The 25,212-nt window shown below is 34.6% G+C and overlaps 1 protein-coding gene across 1 annotated transcript in view; it reads right to left on the bottom strand.

Annotated features, from left to right (window-relative positions):
- Positions 1-4,884, bottom strand: part of Smp_028690 (putative sodium/chloride dependent transporter) — a gene marked incomplete at both ends in the record, with an annotated part of 35,565 nt that extends 30,681 nt beyond the window's left edge. Inside the window, 2 exons of the mRNA XM_018799973.1 lie at positions 4,144-4,324; positions 4,789-4,884. Coding sequence (XP_018653833.1) covers positions 4,144-4,324; positions 4,789-4,884 — 277 coding nt within the window. The remainder of the gene's footprint in view (positions 1-4,143; positions 4,325-4,788) is intronic.
- Positions 4,885-25,212: the final 20,328 nt, after the last annotated feature.

Here is a 25,212-nt window from a genome sequence, read left to right as displayed (position 1 = left end):
ATGGTAATCAACGAATAAGCGTTTAGCCCGTTTTCAGTTTGTTGATCAAAGTACCTACTCTGGTACATCGTCACAGCTTTAGAATTCAATTGTATGGCGTCTAAAGAATGAATAATACTCAATACAACCCAATGATCACTCTTAAAAAACTCATGACTGATATGCACTGAGATAGAATCTTTGTTGATTGTAAACAATAAATCTAGTATATTATTCATTCTAGTCGGTTTTCGGACCTGTTGGACCCATTCATACAGTTCTAGTGTTTCAACTAACTTGTCATGCCAACCTGGTACCGGAGTCAAACCCTATGTAATGTTTAACAGATGAAAATCACCTCCGATGATTTTAAAACCATGCGGTTGGTGTGAAGCATTGGAAAAGATGTTTGTTAGTAATCTGTCAAACTTAGTATCTGCATTAGGTGGTTTGTATATGCATCCCACCAGTAGATAATTTTGAGAAACACAGTTTATAGTAACCCAAGTTGAGTCGTCAATAGCATCAAGAGATTTATCCTCAAATTTGCAGGCCCGAATATCTGAACGGACATAGATAATTTTACCGCCTTCTTATCCATAGCATCTATCTGTTCTAAAGAAAACTTAGTTATCTACGTGCAAGGAGTGATCGGATGTAGATGAATTGCACCACGTTTTCGTAATAGGTACAATAGTTGGATTCACAAGGAACAAAAGAGTTTAAACATCAATAGGAAGATTCAAACAAACAATACTAAATGAATTTAAAACTTCACCCCATTGCACAAGCAAGTGGCTATCAGGTCTCAGTAGCTGAGTGGATAACGCGATGGCGTTTGAAGCGAAAGGTACTGGGTTCGAGTCCCAGAGTGAACATCAACTCTGAGATGCACGTACATCCACCTGACGAGTCCCAAATAGGACGAAATGCGCGTCCAGGATTCCACTGCTAGACACTATCCATCTTTGCTTAAAATGGTTAGATTGTTTTTAAATATTCAACCAATGTATCCGTATATTTACATCTGTCCTATTTTCTACGATTCTTGTATCAATGTTAAACAAAGCATGAATTTGAAAACCTCAAAAGTATTCAAAAACGATCTTCCGTTCGAAGTAGCATGTGTTTATCATTGAAAAGTGACAAGTATCACAGTAGCGTTGATATACGGAACAGTAAAAATGGTTAAGTATACAGACGATTTGATAAGAATGAATTCATCGAATAAATAATAATGAAACTCAAGATCTTGGAGAAGAAAAAGAGTGAATGCATCTGGAATTGACTACGGGTCATGTTAACAAACGTTTCCCATTTCTAGCCACGATAACCGTGTGAACCCCAAATAAATATTCTGTACTTACTAACAAAAGCTCAAACTAACAGTTCATGACTTTATGGACTCAAGCAACACTTTGCTCTAACTGTTTAAGCTTATCCCCAACAAACTCTTACACTGGCTACCATCACTTATCGAGGCATGTGATGGTTAGACAAGCATAATATATTTTTTTAGCACCTCTGTAGACCAATACCCACAATCCTATTAGCCGATTCACCGTCATTTTCTTAGCACGCTTCGTCTATTCGTAGAATTGCTCACTAGTTTATCCTAACACACATAATCATTTCTTCAAAGGCTTAAACTATCAAACCAAAGTATTCAACGAATGTCTTCTACTTTCAAAACCACATTACACAAACATGTAGTAAAACAAAGCAGACTTCTGCTTGTTTTGTGAATAAATGGTACAGTGACTAGGGAGCAAGCTAATAATCTTAATGTCAAAATATCTAGTTTTAAATTACTAATTTTCAATGTTTAGTCAGATTAGATATAATATTCAATTATCCACCTTGTCTCATCTTAATTCTAACCGTCTGTGTTTCATTGAAATCAAATTCAAGTGACATTGGTCATGATAGAAATCAAGCATTATTCAAAGTTTCAATCCGCTAAATTTAGTTTACATATGTACAGCATTCATTTCTCTCTTAACAAAACCCTACAGTTCTATATCACATTAACGTTTGGCTGAGGAATATTTTAGGTTTACGCGACTATTTTATCAATGATATAGTTCTGTTAAAAAATCACACTAATGAATAATCGTACTAAACACCATTTTATTTCAGTCTGTCAGTGATCATTATTTACACAGGAGATATTCACCAGTTATATTTCATTTTTTCGTAAAAAAACATTTTGTGGAAGTTAATAAGACTGATTACACTAATGTAAACGTAAAAAAGCTGATTAAGCATTTCAAATGATTTTATCAAAATGAGAATGCTGCATTTAGTATGTATTTATTAAATTCCATTGTTTAATAAAGATTTTAATTTAAGTTTATAAATTATCACATCCAGCAGTAAATGTTCTTTTCCCTAGATCTTGTCTCAAATGTTATGGGAACGAGATAATTTCATGTTAAGTAGAGATGTTATAAAAAACGTTTGACTCCAATCACTGATAAGGAAAGTCGCCTGTTTTTTAGCCGTAGTACTTATTTACTCGAAGTTAACGAATGATATACTGAACAACATTTCAGTGACACAAAATATCCTTCTTCGGTATTTATAGTATTTATGACACATAAGCAAACAAAATTTTTTTAAATCAATAATTATGTATAGATTGAATGAATTATTCACTTATCAAATGGTTAGTATAAACATTTATGACACTGGCCAGCCAAACTGAAATAGCGATACATAAACAAATGAGCTTGTACTCAAGGAATCTACTAACAATTTAAGCCCAGAAATGAACAAACCGCAGAAAAGTTAACAGTTGGACACCAACTCAGTGATATTAAGGTTAGAATTAATGGTCCTGTGTTCCCTCAACAATGTGCTGATACTCATTTGAAGACACAAATTCAGTTCTTTTAACCTCGAAGTCCTAACATGTTAGATACTGAGTCTAGATGGCTATCAACTTGTACAATGTGCACGAATTTATTTTGTTTGTAATTGTCTGAAACTTCCCGTTGACGATGTTAAGGACTGCAGTTAATCAGTATCCATCGCTCAATAATTGATATATTGAGCATTCAAAGCGAAAAGTATCGGGCTCAAATTTTAATATGAGGATGGAAACCTGTTAATGAAACAATCTAGCTGAACTTATATTTTCGTTCTCAGTCACATTTGTTTCATGCAACTTAAGATACACATTTTATCCGTTTATTCAATGATAATAAAATCTCAGAAGAAAGAATTACCTAACTTTACGGCATCAGTGGAATAATTTACAAAAAACGAAATAACTGAATGCACCAACCACAATAAGGTTAACTGGGAAATAGTAGTTTGCGCTAATATAAACAGAGTACAATCTGTTTATGCTGATTTACGTACTTGATAATCTCTTTTTGAGATACTTCAAAAATGATTATACTCGTAAATAAATGGAGTATAAAAATCTAAACAATATTTATTACTGACTTTTGGCATGATATTCCTAAAAATTTACATGCATACTTATATATAAGTAGTAAACTCAAAATGGAACACAACCATAGAAACCAATATTTTTAAAATTGAAACTGATCATCTGAACTATGTGACAAAACGTCCTAGTGCCGAACCGTTATATTAAATGATATTTTGATAGTTTAAATCACAGTAATACATTGTAAGACATAGAGGATCGTCGCGCAGTATAGAGGATTGATTGAAATTAGGCTGGGGCATTTTTCTGCGAGGATTAAGGTTCCTGATTCAATTGAGGAGTATCTTATCTAGACAAAGTAGCTGTCAAGTCCCACCAGCTTTTAAATTGTTGTCCAACTCAGATCCGTTTGGGATCTTAATACCATCGAACAATCTTCACAAAGCCATTTATTGATCATATCGATTTAAATGACTGTAGTTTTATTCTATATGGGTGACTTCTCCATGTAATTAGAGAGAATATGATCAATTGGTGTTATGATGCAAATACATTTCATTGATAAGATTGATATACACCCATGCTTTTGTTCGAAAAAGCAAATTGACGTGGATGAACGAAACACTTATAAAAATTTACAAATATTTTTTCAAAGCAATTTGGTCCTGTTATATAAAATTCACAATGATATTTTTGCAGAGCAAACAAAGTTAAATGAACATAATAGATAATTCAAATACTCATGCGAGTAGAATCTTACTGACCTCCACCATTTTTAAAACATAAGTATGGAAAACGCCAAACATTTCCCAAACCGACAGCATAACCAATACATGTCATCATGAATTCCAATTTCCCATTCCATCCACCCCGCTCAGTTGGATTCTGGCGTACTAGGATTACTTCACCGCTATTTCCTGTTCCATCTTGATGCGGTACCAAAAACTAAAAAAATGAAAAGTAGTTGAAAATAACTAATAACTAAAAATAACTAATTTATGTTGACAACTCGGTTGGTCGTATATTTCGAGTCTAAATGGTGCGTTTAAATAATGTTGAAAATACTCAAATGTTTAAACCATTATGTACTGGTTGTTTGGATCATTCCGTTGACTTTTAAGACTTGAAACGCTCCAGCTGACAAGTCCGGAATAGGACGAAATGCGCCTACTGGATTCCACTACTAGCCACCATCCATCTCTGCTTATAATCACTCAAACATTTACTTAGTTAAAAAAGTTTGTATATCTAAATGATAATAACTCATTTCACACAGATTATATATTGAGCAGAATAAATGCTATTTCTGTTGACGCTCTCATAAAGCGAACAATTCGTTGTCTCGAAAGTTATATTTTTGCTCAAACAAATGTGACTTTATGACTTGTAAACATGGTAGCTTGACTTACTGTATTTTTGTTCGGATTTCCATCTTGGGAAATGCTCATGCCATGGTCGTCTGATAAAAAACATACGTCAACATCCTGTGCTTTCCTGTCGGTCATCCGACAGATTTAAAATGCACACGATTACTATAATCCAGACGGCTAAAATGGCAAGTCCGCAATGACACAGCGAAGCAGCCTTGAAACAGTGGCAAAAATCGAAATAATTATTTTAGCCTAGCATTGTCAAGGTCGGCATTTGAATTGCCATGTACACCTACGCAAATGAAATAGTTTATTGGTGTTTTATTTCAATATTTTGAACCGTCCAATCATTACCAGGGTTTATCTTCAGGAACGACCTTGAATACAATGCCCAATAATAATATAGGTACTATTTCATTTTAAGGTAGACAGATTAAATTCAATTCTGGAAATTCAGAAAATTGTCTGAAGATATAAGAAAATCTGAATTCTTGATTTGAACGATTGGAGATACACAAATACTGAAGATATCAAATCAAACTCACCATCAGTTCAATTCATTTATTACTGGAAACTTAATCACCGCATTCCACTGAAATATTTTGAATAATATAAAACCACATGCGATCTGCTAAACCCATACTTTCAATTTTAAACTACGGTTAATTTTATAATTGAATGTGAAAGGTTCTTGCAATTCATAATCCTATTTAAATTACTTGAACAATAAGTTAGTATAAGCAGCATTCGGCTGGTAAAACAATTAATATGTTGAATATTTCATGTCGTTTAAACTGAATTATTCTTATCAGAAAATTTCAAAATCACATTTAGATACTGAGTGTAGAAAAAGGTAGGTTAGGAAAGAAATTCGCGTGTATTTACACTTTTAGTAGCTTCAATGTTATTCCATACAATGAAGTCCGACTACAAATAATTAGTTTCTGTCAACAATAATTCAGAAGGGGTTTTTGTGGATATTTCAATATTTTTATAGTTGAAATCATGAGTCAGTTGAAGCTAGACCACCATGGAAACCCTGGAAGCACTGGACAGCCGTTTCGTCCTATTATGCTTCCAGGTTTTCCATGGTGGTCTAGCTTCAATTGACTCATGATTTCAACTATGAAAAAATAATAATTCAATTGAAATTTTTAAATCTATATCATTTACACAGAGTTTAATATGTCTACGAATAAAATTACTCAATGTATTAATTTGGTTTTTAGAAATTATACACACGCATTAGTATAAGGGTTGTGAACTTAGACAACCATGTAAAAGCTAAAAGCACTGAACAGCAATTCGGCTCTAGCATATGACGCTTCAGCTGTGCACACTTATAAACCCTTCTACGGGTATTGAACTCAGGACATATTAATTGATGGTGTATAATGTATACAATAGAACAAACAGAAATAAAAAATTTAACAAAGTAGTAGTATAAACACGGAATTCTGGCTTTCAACGAAATGTTGTCATTATATGCTTGTTAAAACTGCATATTTTTGTAAAAAAAATATGCAAGAAAAACGAAAAGTATTAATAGGCATTACCATCGCGTAAAACAAGTTAACACATATAATTCTGATCTATCATACATGGTCGGTTAAAATACGTGTTAAGTAGAACCAAATTATTGAGAGCAGCGAATCGGATATCCACATGTTTTGCTAGAAAGGTTTATTTCATCCCATACACATAGCGTGAACTGTAGAGACTCGAACCAAAACCATAGACTTTGTGTCTAAAAGAGGTATGTTTTCGTAAATTCACACAACACTGTATATTCCTGTCATCCAATCAGTGTTAACTAGCTAGAATCTCTGAGTACACAGTTATATATTCATTAACGTTGAATAAATGTAGTCGCCTTAAAAGATGTTATATATACTAACATGGAAATCCATAATCGCTTTAGTACAGATTCAATTTATGTAATAGTGAATAACGCAAATCGGAACAAGGATTTATCCCAGTTGATATTCTTGCATAAAGTTGTTGTGTATAATAAATTTATAAGATTATTCACTCATTCATCATACTTCGTTTCATCAACGTTGTCTACACTAGCAATGTGTACTATTCAGTAATCATAACAACGTCTACATCTTCCTGTGTGATTTCATGTGCACTGTACTGTTGTCATATCAATCTGTACACTATTGAAATTTTCATAATATAATTCTTGTAGATAACAATAAGTATTCAATTCGTTCTGATAACTAAGCTGATAACTGAACAAAATTTAATTAAAGTAACTCAAAAGATAGAATCAACTTACCATGAAGACAACAACGTCTGTGCTCTAACACGTTGAAAACTGCCAAGAAAAAACAATTTATTTTCTGTGCAAAAACAACGTAGTCAACATGGTAACAGCAGATGAAATTTTGTTCATTTCACATTGCAATTGGAAAGGCTGAATTTTTAGTGATCTATTCAAATTCCCAACTGCAATTTACATGTTTCGGCTATCAACCACACATACTAAAGTGAAAGATAGATGGAGAGAAACTAATGTTAAATTGTATTCAATTTCATTTGACTGTAGTACTTTTCTACCAATGTTGTTGTCCAACCAGACCGTTCACCAAAATATTTTGTTAGTTCTCTTTTCTTATGCATTATGCATCGTAGTGACTGTTCTATTTCATAAATAATCACATTGATTATTACAATTCTCTTTCTTCCAATCACTCGACATTATTTTGTAATCAGCATGTAACCATATAATAATAAAGCAATGTGACTACTCGATGAGTTCTGTTTCATTGTAACTACATATCGCGTAAATATTGAGTAGGTATTTGAGGGAAACAGTATTGTTCTCTTGCTGAACAGAATCATTGTTCTTAACAAAACAAAGACATGACTAACGAACTACTTACAAATTATTGATAATATAACCTAACAGTATCGAAGTATATGTTTCACCCTACATGTCTGGCCTTACATCAGCCATCAAAACCAACCTGTTTCGCGCAAATAATTTACTTGTCTCGCAACTGGTGAGTACGCTGATATAAGCCTCACTTTAAAAACGATCTATTTCCACTCCCATGTACGCCATTGTTTAATTACTAAACTCTATTGTTGATCTAAATAAGTATTTGTGTAATTACATCATGTTATCCAGTTTGGTATTATTCACTATCTCATGTCAACCTTGTTGATCAACTATATTGAAGCAATTAGGAATATTCGTAATATTCGTAATTGTCATCATCTTCAGTGCTACTCTCTTTGCAATCATGTTTAAGAATATCTATTGAAACACTTATAATCGGATCGTAAATTTCCTGCCTAATCAGTTCAGTATTCAGTCGAGCTCACCAAATTGAAGGGTATCAGGGAACCAATGTACCAGCCAAAACATTTCAAGCAAAATTAAACGATGGCCAATGCAGATCAAGGAAGCAAAACAAATACAGTTATATCATTTAAGAAAAAATATGGATTGTATATACGAACCCCAAGACTACAAGTGTCTAATGCATTCACCGTATCAGCTTACAATCGTACGTAAAGTGATGCACGCAACAGTCACAAAAATTCAACTTAGAATGCACACCACAAGGCGATAGCTTTGTAAATGTCACAATTCAATCAAGTAATAGAGACGAGAACGATGAATACAGAATACGGAGACTGGTTAAATACATCATAAATTCACTGAGTATATTGAAATCAAGGAAACTGATAGAGCTACCAATACAATGCCACTGTAATGATAAATGGACTGAATGTCACAAGTTTATGAAATACTAAGAAACTCGACACATCAACAAAGTGACATTACACTACATCATCAAAATGATTTCCAATGTGATTAGTTACTCAATGTTAGTAAGTAGTTCAATGTAAAACACAAATAAGTGAACGGAACAAGGAGGATTGTGAACACATGAACGATTCATTTACCATGTCATAAAGCATGAGAGAACAGACAAGGAACGAAGAGGAGTCAGCAACATTTCACATGACAACGTGCCTGAAATCATTTCAACAAGTTTTCTCACCCTCAAACTTACAATCAATAACGTACTGTGTGTGGAGCAGTAAAATCTATACCTACCATTATTATCGGGTGATTGATAGTTCTATAAATTAAGACTTTATATTATTTCCCTAACTATCTTCGAATCCTCTTACCCTCAATTTGTCTAGTTTATATTTTTAATTTGTACACATAAATGATTCTAAAAAGTATATATGTGATCAGATTGTATTTTACATATTCTCAACATTTTTCTTTGTTTCTCACATAACCACTACAATGCCAACCCCATATCAAAACATTTTATTTCTTCTTCCTTCTTATACATTATTATTATTATTAAATTATTTCTCAAATAATCACTTTTATTGATATAATCCTCTTTATACTAATTAATCGTCTTCTTTGGCTTTCGTCAGCTGATGTGTTATTCCATCATTCTCCATTAATTGTTCAAAACAAAACTTCAATATAGAGAGCATCAATGGAATAACTTTAGTATGCAAGTGATTCCGATCGCGAATCTTAACATACATTTTGAGATGCAAATTTTGCGTTTGATGAAATCTCATGGAAGTCTGGTGCTGTTAGTTTGTACCCACTGAACACAAACATGTCCTAAATTTTTGCCTTTTCATGTCTTCATTCAGTAATGCGGCATTAATTTACTGTGATCGCGTTCTGTCATGTTACCATAATTTTGTCTCGTAATCAAACGAATTGTTTCTGTGTGGAGTTGTTGACCTATCAGTACAATATAAACTTGACTATTTTCCAACTGAGTTCACACAATTTGTTGTATCAGGCTAAGATTGTGCAATATGTAATATGCAATCAATGGAAGTGAAATGTGTAGAATTCGATCACTAATTAGAGATTTCCATTCTCACAAATACGTTCATTTGTAATATTTCAAGCTTATAATGAGATTGTTTGCCGCTCTTCAATAAAACATACATTTCAAGGGTCGCTTTCCAACAAACGCATTCCATTACAACAATGAAAGATTTTTGGATCACATTGACTGAACTGAATACTAATCAACGTATTCAGGTGAAGAGTTCAATAGACAATTGAAAATAATGAGATAAGATATTTGTGTCTAGAAATTTCTTTGAATACTGATGAAAAGACTGGTCTATTTATCACGATTGCTTCACTTTTATTTCTCTGTGTTTAAGTCACCGATTAAACATAATATATGTTTCAACTTATTCTAAAGAGGGTAAACACGAAGATTGGTGCAGAATAGTATGAATAAATTTTATTTCGTTAGGTTCTCATCAGCTTCCTATAGCCTATAATATTTTAAAATCGAAGTTATTTCACATATCGACGTACTTATAAATACGAAGGTGATTACAAATGAATATGTTTATCATGATATAGCGAAGTTTCCAATAGAGATAATAAAGTTGTAAACATTTTCGCTCCAGATAAATTAATTAATTTCTGTTTCCTTTTGGACACGCAAATCTGGTTATAGACGTTTGATCGCTATATCCTCATCAATTTTAAGAGGATTGGAGTTTTGTTGTTTATTAACCACTTTGAAAGACTTTAGTGTGTCGAATTGATATCCTGTATCAAGATGTCTGTAGTTGGCACTGCTGAATACTTTTAATTCACTTGACTCTATACGTTTTGGAATGTATCCTTTGAATCGAACGTAGACTCTAATTTCTGTTCTACCACGGTAACTGCTTTAACAGATACAGTTGGTGATAACTTGGAATGGATATCTATAGATATTTGATTGTATTAAAGAACATGTTCCAAGTTATTACTTGTTGATATTTTGTCATCCTCACCATTTCCAACATCCCTGAAAGACCTGATCATTTCACTTATCTTTGTATTTCTGAATGTTGTTTCGACGCCTACTGTTCACCACTTCTCTCTCCAACATATATTCTCTAACACTTCACCTTGCTATGTATTGAGCTCTATGAGATGATGAAGTTACCGAATCGTACGCCCTACATAAATGACTTCACAAGAGCATTTGAGTTGTCAAGCACTCATGGATGTGGTAAGTCTTGGCAGTCTGTGTTTATTACGGTCCTCATTATAGGGCTCGTCATTAAAGATTGCCGGAGGTTTGTGCAATCATCAGTGAGCGGAACGTGTAGCATGTCAAAGGTATTTTAGTCTTACACTCAATTGTTGTTAGATTGGACAGAAACCATATTTAAGGATGTCACTTTAGGCACTTGTCCTCGGATCCGATATTTCCTGCCTGGTTAGTTCAGTATCCTGTCGAGCTTCCCAAATTAGTGGATATCAGGGAACAATTGTTCCAGCTTAAATTTGATGATGACCATTTTAGACCAAGCTAGCAAAATCATTTGTTTTACTAAAAACTGTCCTATCATTTAAAACAATGTAAAGTGTTTAGAGTGTTCCAGCCAGATCGGGTGATTAGGCTTTTTTAGGGAAGGCCTTTGGGTACTTCTGCAGTGTATTACGTGTTTCCAAGCCTCACAGACTCACCACGTAGATGTGTTTGGAACCGCGGCACCGCAGGTCTTTGGGTGCATCTAGGTATTGTAACTAGAAGAGCAAGTAAAGAATTTTTGAGGTTTCTACTTGTGTATAGTCAACATGCGTACTAAGTAACACACGGACTTTCATCCAAGTATTCCTTGGTATACATACAGGTATGCCTACACTGTGAGCAAATATTCGTTACATGCAGACCGGTAACACAGATTTTATCACATTCACCTCATAGCACACATATAGGTATATTCACCTACTTGAGAGGGAACAGGTTTGCCACTCCCATCAAAACGTATTTGATACATTAAACTGTCCCTTACACATTACTGTATATCATTCAGCCTGTAGCTACCATCCCATTACATCCCGACACACACATAAGAATACACACTCCCTCAGGGGAGATTGTTGGTTGATTCTCCGTAGTATTTATATTGGCTGATCTCTGTTTCTGTTGTGGAGAGGCGTAATCGATGTCAGCGACGATTGTCAGTGTTTAATACAACCAAATTACCACAACCCAATCGGTGTATTTCATGACTTTTCCACTTATGGTAGATTCTGGGAAATTTGTCATGGCATTACATGACTGATCTCGAAGTGATTGAACAACAAGAAGGAAAGTGCTACAGCCAAATGAATTTCACTTAGATCTCACATTCATTTTGTTCCATCGGATTCCATGTTCTAAAATCAAACTTTTGCTTCCAAAAGAACTTTGAACAACCACACTCACTACCTAGGAAATCGGCAGGGTAGAGAGTTTGTAGCTGAACTTCAATGAAACACCTTCCTTTAAATACGGTTTAACTATTTTTAATGTCTTCCACCTTTGTAATTTATATATTCTCAACAAGATTTAAAAAATCTGTATAAAGTGAAATAAAACGTCACTCGATTGCACAATCCAGTGGCTATCTTGACTCAGTATCTATGTGGATGACACGATGGCGTTTGAAGCAAACGGTATCAGGTGCCAGTCTGGTAGTGAACATCAAATCTGGGATGCAGCTACATGCGGCTTAGGAATCCAAAATGGTATGAAACGCGTATTCTGTATTCCACTGCTAGCCATCATCCATATCTGCTTCAAAATAGCAAATGTCGATGTTAGTGGACTTGATCTGAAGAGAAGAGGTGAACATTGTGCGTCGAAACAACATTGGGAAATAAAAATACATATATTATGTTGAATCGGTGACTTAAACACAGAGAAATAAAAGTGAAGCAATCGTGATAAATAGACCAGTCTTTTCATCAGTATTCAAAGAAATTTCTAGACACAAATATCTTATCTCATTATTTTCAATTGTCTATTGAACTCTTCACCTGAATACGTTGATTAGTATTCAGTTCAGTCAATGTGATCCAAAAATCTTTCATTGTTGTAATGGAATGCGTTTGTTGGAAAGCGACCCTTGAAATGTATGTTTTATTGAAGAGCGGCAAACAATCTCATTATAAGCTTGAAATATTACAAATGAACGTATTTGTGAGAATGGAAATCTCTAATTAGTGATCGAATTCTACACATTTCACTTCCATTGATTGCATATTACATATTGCACAATCTTAGCCTGATACAACAAATTGTGTGAACTCAGTTGGAAAATAGTCAAGTTTATATTGTACTGATAGGTCAACAACTCCACACAGAAACAATTCGTTTGATTACGAGACAAAATTATGGTAACATGACAGAACGCGATCACAGTAAATTAATGCCGCATTACTGAATGAAGACATGAAAAGGCAAAAATTTAGGACATGTTTGTGTTCAGTGGGTACAAACTAACAGCACCAGACTTCCATGAGATTTCATCAAACGCAAAATTTGCATCTCAAAATGTATGTTAAGATTCGCGATCGGAATCACTTGCATACTAAAGTTATTCCATTGATGCTCTCTATATTGAAGTTTTGTTTTGAACAACTAATGGAGAATGAAGGAAGAACTCATAAAGAAATAGGTTGAGGATTGTTGGAGATCAGGTTTCAATTTATATCAAGACATTTCCATAGAGACGTTGAAACATGTATATTTGAGAGTGATAGTAGTCGTTTTGGAGGCAAGTGATGATCCGTTCTTTTCACAATATATTGTGCAGGAATTCCTTGTTAAATATGATATATAATGATCACTGTCGCCACGATTCAACTTGTTTCTACAAATGAAGTTGCGAATCTGCCTACTTTGAGGAAATTTGAAGGTTTTCCCCAACGTCATTTTAAAATTAGTATTTTATTCAACGTCAAATGGCTTCAAATTTCTACTTTCTGATTACAGTTCAACGAGCGCAAACAAAAATATTTATTTGACTAATCAATTTGTCGTATGAATTCACCATGCTTCGCACTGGTTAAATAACGCGGTAGAAAAGTATATAAACACTTGAGTTATGCAGCAAAACTAAACAGAAGAAACCAACATGCACATTTGTTTATCCTTGTTATCCATATTGTTTGCCAGTGTGATGTGTAAGTTACTGATTTCAGTTGTCTTATTTGTGATTAGATTACAATTTACATTTGTTATCCTGTCTTTCTAATCCTGTCCTCAACAAGTCGTATTGACACAAATAATCCGAATGTCAAATATTTTCCTTACAAGTACAAAACGTAAATGTGAACACAGCAGGTCAGCGATCCTTCATGAGGGGTGCAACTAACTGCTTCGAATGTTTTCAACAATGATAAACATTCTGATTTTCATGGAACTGTCTTCGTTCTACAACCTTCTACAATACAACTCGTATACATCCGTACTAACTCATTTGAATGAGCAATATACTGACGTATTCCATAATAAAAATACATTCACAATGATGTAGTTAGTTAGTCTTAGTTACTTGACATACGACAAACATGCTGCTATATACAAACTGCTTCTATTTGTAGACGTATTCGGCGATGAAGTGAACGTTCCAACGAGTAAGAACTGCTTATATTCATATGTTATCTGTTAACCGTTTATTTCACATCGATTTGCTGAAACAGATTCTTTACAGAGTTCGGCACTCAAAACACGTTTGACACACATTCGACTGCAACATTCGGTTAATGAAACAGTATTTCAGTTGACATATTCGATTATTTCGCAAACGATCGTGTCATTTTAAATAATTGCCTCATAAATATAATCACTATTCACTTCTTTCCTCATATACCAAAGCTGGAGTTTGGGGTTCATTTGGTAAGCTACGTGATTATGTTGAATATTGAATGAAGGTATTTGAATAGTTCTCCAATAAACCCTACGAAAACACGTTCCACACGAACTATTGTCTCGATTTTGTTCGTGTCTTCCTAAACTATTTACAGTGGAGAACCATTCGAGTTGAGGAGAAAACAATTTCCTATGTTCAATAATCCGCAACAGGTTGTAGATGAGGGTAGATCCACTGGATATCATACGAAGATATGAGAAGTGATTCAGTAAATGGGAAACAACTGGAGGACAGTTCCATGATGTTCATTCTGAAATGGTATGAATTTCGACCATGGAATGAATAGTCTTCGTGCATCTACACAACAACTCATGAATCATGCAATGTAGCTTTTCAAACTGTGTTGACATTGGTAACCGAACAGTAATGATGGTTGTGAAAATCAATTCACCATCTTATTTCAGATAGTTGTATTATTTTGCTTTGTCTCATCGTCAGCAAGTAATTAATTGGTCGATTGACTGTTTCTTCCTATTTTGAAGCTAGACAAAGTGCACTTTCAGTGGTTTCATTGTATTTCAGTTTTGAAGGGACTTTGTTTGATGTTAAGTGTGTCGGGGAGTTTTTCGTGGCTTCAATCCTGCATTTTCAAGCTGTTCGCCAGTCCAAATGTCTGTATGATCACAAAAGAGTATGTCATTTTAGAGACTATCACTCGTTGGTAATAACTGGAAGCTATTTGTTTCATCACTCGATGTGAAGACGTAATCGCGAAAGGTTATGATTTGAAAGATTTTGGATGACATAAACATATCTGTTTTTTAATAAGACGCATTGTGGTGTGATGTCGTTTGGTAATATAGCTAATCATTTTCGAGGGAAACAATAACAGTTATGATGCTTGCGATTTCAGTTTCAAATTTAACAGACTTGGTTATGTACGACGGTAAGTTATCTTACTCAAAATCTAAATAACTGCACCCTTTACGAATTCGTCTACCTGATGAATTCACTCAGATTCTTCGTGATAGCTGATATATGAATTTAACAACCGAATTTTAGGAGCATCGTTTTTTTATCGATATATATTCGGTCATTTTCAAGGTACATACTGCAACGAACAACAACCTTTCTACCTGTTGTCTTTCACCCATTTTCACTTCGTAAACATTACACATTTTTTCCACATCCCAGATAACGAGGTAAAAGGTTGGCATTTTAGTATCATATCAAACCAATGATAAAGTGTTCGATTAAAATGATGCACAAACTTCTATTGATATTATTTATTGAGAACCGTTTCATATAACCTTATATAATGTCTACGTTATCTGCCACAATTATTCACTCACTGTAAACCTCACTCAACTCGTTTCGGACAGTCCGATACCACATTATATTTCACTGCATCATTTCAAAATGGCAAATATCAAACACGTGAATACAGCATCATAAAATGCAATACTTCGCGCTTCATATTTATGCACATATATCCGTTATTTGTGTTTTCAGGTATTCACTATAACAATACAACAGATGCAGTCAGTAAGCATACAATTCAGTATTATATATTCGAAATTGCTACTCTATTGAAATTGTGGTGTGGTCTACTTATATCCATATAAGTAGTATATGGTGTGGGTCAGACATAGAATGTATTTTGGCAGAAGACCGATGAGGAAAGAACTGAAATGAAACGCAAACGTCTGGAAAATGCATGAGCAATGGAATAAGAGAAGAAACAGTGAAGATTGAAACAATTGGTTGTTAATTTGCAAATTGACTGTTCATTGTTTGGTAATCAGAATTTATTGAGATAGTCTGTAATCTTTGCTTAAATACATTCGATTGTCCCCAGTCGTGTTCTGTTCACTACATTTGGTGTCGCTGCCAACCAGGAGGAGGAAGGGTGCTGTTCTGCGGACGCCACTGCGGGTCTGGAGTTGAGGTGCTAGTTGGGGCAGTATGGTGTGGAGAGTTGGCGTCGAGTGGAGTATTCTGGCGGGGCGGCGTTGGCTGTAGCGGGTGCTGTCGACGGAGAGGAGCAGTGGGACGTGCGGCTGCTGGGCGGACATCGGATGTAGATGGCTCAGCAGGCCGGTGGAGTACGGGTGTTGAACGTCCCGGGTGCCGGGTGGATGCGGATGTTGGTGCCCCGGCAGGTCGACGGAGCTATGGAGGTCAGCGCGCCGCAGACTCGACATTCTGACGGAGAGTTTGGCACAGACTGCAGTGAAAGAAGATAGTGGCACGGCGAGCAGAACCACCGCATGTACGAATGCTTTAAAGGGGGGACGAGTGTGGTGTGGTCTACTTATATCCATATAAGTAGTATATGGTGTGGGTCAGACATAGAATGTATTTTGGCAGAAGACCGATGAGGAAAGAACTGAAATGAAACGCAAACGTCTGGAAAATGCATGAGCAATGGAATAAGAGAAGAAACAGTGAAGATTGAAACAATTGGTTGTTAATTTGCAAATTGACTGTTCATTGTTTGGTAATCAGAATTTATTGAGATAGTCTGTAATCTTTGCTTAAATACATTCGATTGTCCCCAGTCGTGTTCTGTTCACTACAAAATGAGTGGTTGTATTACTTCTCAAAACACTCAAAACAACAATAAACAATTCATATGTCACAAAGATCATGATCATCATCAACAACCACATCAACATCATCATCAGCAGCGGCAGCAGTAGAACAATAACAATTACAGATTGTGACAGGAAGCGTTCTCATCTTAAATAAAACGTCCTGATGTGAAGACATTGAGCTCACCAGAATATCATGTATTTATCCTTAGAAATGGAAGGATGAAGAATCATTCACTTATCAATTTTTTGCCGATCTCATAAACGTAAATCTGTCTGATTCCCTGTATTTCACCTCATAACGACCGTTTCCTTCAATTCATATTGTTTGGACAAAAGCTTGAACAAATGTTAAGGTTACTTCTAATTAATAAAAACAATTACAAAATTTTTGCAAACATGGATCAATTCATCAATCGTCAGTGGGAATAAAAATTAGAATAATTCAGTCAACATCTCTATTAAGTACACATAAATTAGGAGACACTTAGTGATTTCATACGTTGTATGTTGACATGAACAGTCGGTGAAAAGTTGCATCATTTCAAACATTTTGACAAATCAATATGTCAGTAAAATCAGGTCGAGTTTTAAATCTCTACAATAAGGTTATCGTAAATACTAAAAATCAATACCGAATACTCAACATCATTTCTATCTTTTGTTAGCTCTTCAATGAATGGAAATAATCTTGTTATAGTATTATCTAAACGATAATTGTGTCTATTTGTAGAACATATTTAGTATTTGTTACCTAAAGGTAAGTGAATGCTTGTAGGTACAGTTCGTTATTAATTGATTAACCAGAGTATTATTATTCCGACAATTCGGACAAATGTCATTTGTAAATTAGTTAACTTATGGACAATTCCTCATGCATGCACATTTCGGCCTAGTTTAGTTAGTCACATTCTCTTCTTCAACGATAATATTAACCAAAATAAATGATGTCAGTGCAGTACGTATCTATCCTACATTGAATAAAGTCTTGACATGAACACTAATGTATTTACAAGAGTTACTTTGTATTATATCAACCAAAACCAACACGAATACTACAGTAGTGTGCAACACTGATATTTGTTCTAGTGTTGTCTAATTAGATATGCCTTTATAGCATTTCATCAACAACTATCCAGTGATGAGTGCCATCTACAAGTCATTATGAATTCAGAACGATTATGGAGTCGTGAAATATACATCAGTGTGAATGACTGTTCAAATGATTGAAAGCCAAACAACATCGACTTGTTTAAACCATTTGAACTACTATCAATTGTTCTGCGAAGTCTTGCTTTTACTTGCATTCATGTTCTCCTTGTTGGTTCACAATATTACACAGTCGATATAAACCATTTCATTGACGACCATTTTAATGTGCAAACTTACTTTTGATTTCAGGTACACATGAAATCTCCTGAACTTAATGTGAATTATTTAATGTAGATTAGATTATCACTTAAATAGAGCTTATGATTTCGCCAGTGTGTTCTACGATGTGACTTTCACGGATTTCACTTGTCCTACATACTTCAGTTCATTGAAACAGTCAATTAAAATCACTGACGAATAAACAACAGTCTCTCCAAGATAATAAATGTATCATGCAGCTGGAACCTATATACGCTAGCCGACTGATGAACGTCTGTCACAACATTCACTATACTGAAACAGAATTCACACTTATCATTCGAAATGTCAGTTAGAAAATTAGGAAAGGGTTCAGTAGGTAGATACGTTACTTGATAACAACCTGTTGTGAGAATCAAGATGATAGGAGAATGTCGAAATCCCACAAGCGAGCAATTATCAAAAAAGAAGAAGAAGAAAATTGAATGAGTATGTAAACTAACAATGGTCATTAATGAGATTAGTTTACAAATATAGAATGTCACAAACAAAATCTATCAAGCTACAATGTATATTTTCAAGTGAAAACCATATTTCGATAAACCATCATCAGTTATGTAATAGACAAGCGAAACAAGTGGAGGAGAAACCATGAATACAGATAGGATTCAAATTTCGATGACTCACCCACGAATCATTCTTTTTGGGAGATGAATGAACTACTCATTTGAAAATCAAAACACTGAACCCGTAAATCCAGTCAATAGCATATTTGGAAATAGTATAGGGAGACCAGTTGATAGTCCGCTAATATGTGACTGATGTTGATTATTTCAAACTTCTCTCTTTCCCATATTTCGACCAGTTTCCATCAAATTTCAATGACGTTGTGGTTGTCAATTGTTTAGATACTTTGATTGTGTCTCAATCACATTCGTATTCATTACTTCTGACTTCTGTGAAGTCATTAATGAGATCAGTTTACAAATATAGAATGTCACAAACAAAATCTATCAAGCTACAATATATGTTTTCAAGTGAAAACCATATTTCGATAAACCATCATCAGTTATGTATTAGAAAATATAAGGTTGGCATTATAGTTGTCATGTAAGAATCAAAGGAAGAATTTTGAGAAAATATAAATTTCAAGAGTGGAAGAAATAAAAAAAATAATGAAATCGTACTTGCAGGAAGGTGTTTCATTGAAGTTCAGCTACAAACTCACTACCCTTCCGATGTCCTAGGTAGCGAGAGTGGTTTTACAAAATTCTTTTGAAAGCAAAAGTTTGATTTTAGAACATGGAATCCGATGGAACAAAATGAATGTGAGATCTAAGTAAAATTCATTTGGCTGTAGCACTTTCCTTCTTGTTGTTCAACCACCTCGAGTAGATCAGTCATGTAATGCCATGACAAATTTCCCAGAATCTACCCTGACTGTGTTGTGGTAATTTGGTTGTATTAAACACTGACAATCGTCACTAACATCGATCACGCCTCTCCACACCAGAAACAGAGATCAGCCAATGTCAGATCATGAAATATCATGTTCTAATACAGGAACATTTCTACTGTCAGTCGAAAGATACAGTTTAGTGAAGACACAACTCTCACTTATCTCAACAACAAGGTAACTACTCAGAGTTTATTGCTCGATCCTCAACTATTTTTTGAATATCTGTATTTCAACTACAATGATCAGATGAATACAGTGATGATTGTGATAGTGAGTTTGTTTACATGGTGTCGTTAAGAAGTCGAAGATTATCAGGACTGTGTGATATATTAGCGCAATACATTTCCAACAATCTGACCACACATATACTTTTTAGAATCATTTATGTGTACAAATTAAAAATATAAACTAGACAAATTGAGGGTAAGAGGATTCGAAGATAGTTAGGGAAATAATATAAAGTCTTAATTTATAGAACTATCAATCACCCGATAATAATGGTAGGTATAGATTTTACTGCTCCACACACAGTACGTTATTGATTGTAAGTTTGAGGGTGAGAAAACTTGTTGAAATGATTTCAGGCACGTTGTCATGTGAAATGTTGCTGACTCCTCTTCGTTCCTTGTCTGTTCTCTCATGCTTTATGACATGGTAAATGAATCGTTCATGTGTTCACAATCCTCCTTGTTCCGTTCACTTATTTGTGTTTTACATTGAACTACTTACTAACATTGAGTAACTAATCACATTGGAAATCATTTTGATGATGTAGTGTAATGTCACTTTGTTGATGTGTCGAGTTTCTTAGTATTTCATAAACTTGTGACATTCAGTCCATTTATCATTACAGTGGCATTGTATTGGTAGCTCTATCAGTTTCCTTGATTTCAATATACTCAGTGAATTTATGATGTATTTAACCAGTCTCCGTATTCTGTATTCATCGTTCTCGTCTCTATTACTTGATTGAATTGTGACATTTACAAAGCTATCGCCTTGTGGTGTGCATTCTAAGTTGAATTTTTGTGACTGTTGCGTGCATCACTTTACGTACGATTGTAAGCTGATACGGTGAATGCATTAGACACTTGTAGTCTTGGGGTTCGTATATACAATCCATATTTTTTCTTAAATGATATAACTGTATTTGTTTTGCTTCCTTGATCTGCATTGGCCATCGTTTAATTTTGCTTGAAATGTTTTGGCTGGTACATTGGTTCCCTGATACCCTTCAATTTGGTGAGCTCGACTGAATACTGAACTGATTAGGCAGGAAATTTACGATCCGATTATAAGTGTTTCAATAGATATTCTTAAACATGATTGCAAAGAGAGTAGCACTGAAGATGATGACAATTACGAATATTACGAATATTCCTAATTGCTTCAATATAGTTGATCAACAAGGTTGACATGAGATAGTGAATAATACCAAACTGGATAACATGATGTAATTACACAAATACTTATTTAGATCAACAATAGAGTTTAGTAATTAAACAATGACGTGCGTTATCCACCATTATATAAATTGAATCTGTACTATGGCGATTATGCATTTCCATGTTAGTATGCATAAGGTCTTTTAGGACGACTACATTTATTCAACGTTCATGAATATGTAACTTCGTAAACGGAGATTCTTGCTAGTTAACACTAATTTGATGACAGGAATGTACAGTGATTTACTTAAAAGTTGTGTGAATTTACGAAAAGTCTTCATTCTACAGTCGAAATTCATACCATTTCAGAATGAACATCATGGAACTGTCCTCCAGTTGTTTCCCATTTACTGAATCACTTCTCATATCTTCGTATGATATCCAGTGGATCTACCCTCATCTACAACCTGTTGCGGATTATTGAACATAGGAAATTGTTTTCTCCTCAACTCGAATGGTTCTCCACTGTAAATAGTTTAGGAAGACACGAACAAAATCGAGACAATAGTTCGTGTGGAACGTGTTTTCGTAGGGTTTATTGGAGAACTATTCAAATACCTTCATTCAATATTCAACATAATCACGTAGCTTACCAAATGAACCCCAAACTCCAGCTTTGGTATATGAGGAAAGAAGTGAATAGTGATTATATTTATGAGGCAATTATTTAAAATGACACGATCGTTTGCGAAATAATCGAATATGTCAACTGAAATACTGTTTCATTAACCGAATGTTGCAGTCGAATGTGTGTCAAACGTGTTTTGAGTGCCGAACTCTGTAAAGAAACTCTTTCGACAAGTTAATGTAAAATGTATGGGTTATGTTTCAAAAATTTTCCTCATACGAGTGAAAAACGTGCAAACCTAATCTACTGTAAAACAGAATGTACAGGCATTTTTAGATGTCTTCTGTTCCAAGAAACGTGTGTATATATACATATATATGTTACTTACAAAGGGTATCGAAAAATCCGGCTTCAATAAATGAAGAAATAATGAACAGTGATTACACTTGCACGTTGTGTGTGTAAAAATATTAGATTTTCTGCAAAACAAACGAATACTATGTGTGAATTATTGTACTGATAATCCAATGATACTAACGAATGGCTACGATTTTGAGTTAAAAGAGGATTCGTTTAGGAATCTGTACACAGTGAAGCACCTCCTTCAGCAAATCGATGATCTGTGTGTGGTTCATGATTGGAAATTGCTCATAACCACAGAGAACAAGAGAATATCGATCAACTGAATAACAAACTGTACTGTTTATACAAACTTTATCAACTGTAAAACAGATTGCTCAGACATTTACAGATGTCTGCTGTACTAAAAACTATATATTTATTGTAATGGGTTAGCTTTGTTAATCAATCACCTTGATAACCATTATTATTATCAATCCCAACTGTGTTTGAAATCAGAAAGCTATAGGAAACTGCGACTATTGCTTATTACAGGATCGCACCGATCATAAAACTACAGACACATTGAGAGGGTTTGGAGCAGAGAGAATACAAATGCAAATTTATAGTCAAATGGAATCAAGGCACAGCAAGGCAAAGAAAAGACTAATAATAGGATTTCAGTGCATATATACATGAAGAAGAGAAGGATTAATCCAGAGAAATTTAAAAGATTACCATTTTCGCTAAAGAGAGACATGTGCGTAGGCTGTCACATGTGATCAAGTGTACTCGTTTATACAGACATGATAGTGATCATAGTATTACAAAGAAATAGAGAAATCGTTACTGATCTAATAACATTGCCTGTTGAGTAAGTTAATAAAAGGGCTTAACAAAATTGTTGTCATAATAACCGTCCCTCCTGAAAACCAAGATGTATGAAAAAATGATTTTCGCATAAAGATTGGTAAACTGAATGTAATAGTTACGATCGTTTGAAGATATCGACCTTTGCAAAATTAAGATAAGTCTAATATGTATGCTAACATTTGTTTCATATATATGGTTTAGCTTTTAAAGGACCATACGTATAGACGTAAAGATATACAAAATATGTTGAGTTTTGTAATACATAACATAAGCGTAATGATTCGTGCGTGCTTTACGAAAAGGGAGAAAAATGATCTATGTTCAAAATAGTGAGAAATCGCTAATTTAAAATTGTGGCTATAAACCGCTGAAACCATTTAACTCTTCGACCATATCTCGTCGTTATTGGGGCCTCTTCCCTCTGTTTCATATGATTCATTGATGTTTGAGATTCCTGTTTCGGTAATGCGACCGTCTTTGAAGGATCTGCGCTGTGTGGTTGATGATTCCTTTAAATAAAAGCTGGTTTGACTTGATCGATGCTGATTTCATCTATGTTTCCAGATTTTTTAACGGTAACTGTTTTATCTGTCCTCGTAATCACTTTCAACGGACCGTCGTAATTCGGCTGTAAAGGTGGTTGTACATTATCTCTTCTAATGAATACGTTGTTGGAGTCTGGGAAGCGTTATTTTTAAATCGTTCATATGCTTTGTTAGGCTGTGCACGTAGTTGGATACATCAGTGGGAACACTTTTACTTGGCGTAAAAAATTCTCCGAGACTAATTCCTCGTGAGGACAATCAACATCTGATGAGACATTATCAGGACTGTAATCACATTTTAACTCATCTAGAACTTGTTCCTCACATCTAATCAAGATTTCACTTTAAATAAATATATCATTAGGACAAACAACATCTGATAAAATAAAATCAGAGTTCTGAACAGCATTTAGTGCACTCTATCTATCTTCCACACACTGATGAATAATTTCATTAGAAACACATGAATCATGAGATAAACATATACGTGGTAAAACAATATCATGAATCTGACCAGAGTTTATTTATTTGAAACATTCAACTTAATAGGATCGGAATTACAAAGTTTAGCATTACTTGCAGCGAAATTAACAATAGTATTACAAACTAATTGAATGTGTCCAATCGTACCACATTTGAAGTATTAAGCATTACGAAACACATAAATTACATGAATAACAAATATTTACCATACTTGTGTTCATCTTCGTGACCTTAATAAATTGTTATCTGCATAATCTTCAATATGCACTGGATTAGGATGACATAGTAATGTAGTGAAATTCTTGATGTCCTGACGAATTGCTTCGTGAAGTTTTCCTTCTTTACTTCTTTCGAATTCTGTACACTTTACATGGTCTAGTAGTAGTTTCTTGAGAGTTGCATAACGAAGTAAATAGGCTTTTCTGGAAATGCCAAAGTTTTTAATAAACTGTAGACTTCTTTACCGATGAATGTAAGGAAATGGAGCATAATATTAACATCCTCAACATTTTTCTTGATCATAGTCCAGATTTAGAACCTTTCCATATAATCGTCAAAAGCATCTAAATTTGAATGTATGTCCAATTGTTCTACCACAGGCTCCATCGCGATGCCAATGTGATGATTAAAGGTTTCATTTTGATCCCTATGCTGTTGTCTCGTTTCAATCATGGTCTATAAATGTGGACGGCGAAATTGTTTATTTCCCGTGGAGGAAAGAATGCAGTGTGGTGAGTGTAAAAAGTGGCTCCATAATGTGTGTTCCCGTTTACGTCCCAACACATACAAAGATGCTCGAAGCCTAACTTACATTGGTTTCGTATGTTTTGCTGTACGAATAAGACATCATTGATTCAGGAGACAGTGAGCCTCCTAGCTTTGATCTGTAAGAAGAAAGATAGTGGTTGAGCTGGTAACATGAGCACTGATAGCGAAGAATGTGTCAGTGTAGTACGTGCTGTTACGGGACCTATTAAACACATGACTGTGACTGACAGGAAAGTAAAGTCTCCGTTGAAACTGAGGAGAAGTGAAGTGTCACCTGATATTGGTAGTCGTGCTTCTACCGTAGAAAGACCCAGATAAAACCATCACTCTTCCTAATAGTTCTGGTATGGCTGTCTTGAGTGACGAAAAA

The sequence above is a fragment of the Schistosoma mansoni genome, chromosome W (assembly GCF_000237925.1).
Source record: "Schistosoma mansoni strain Puerto Rico chromosome W, complete genome".
NCBI classification, from domain to species: Eukaryota; Metazoa; Platyhelminthes; class Trematoda; order Strigeidida; family Schistosomatidae; genus Schistosoma; species Schistosoma mansoni.
The sequence above is the reverse complement of the archived record's forward strand: the minus strand, read 5'-3'. Positions and strand labels throughout refer to the sequence as shown.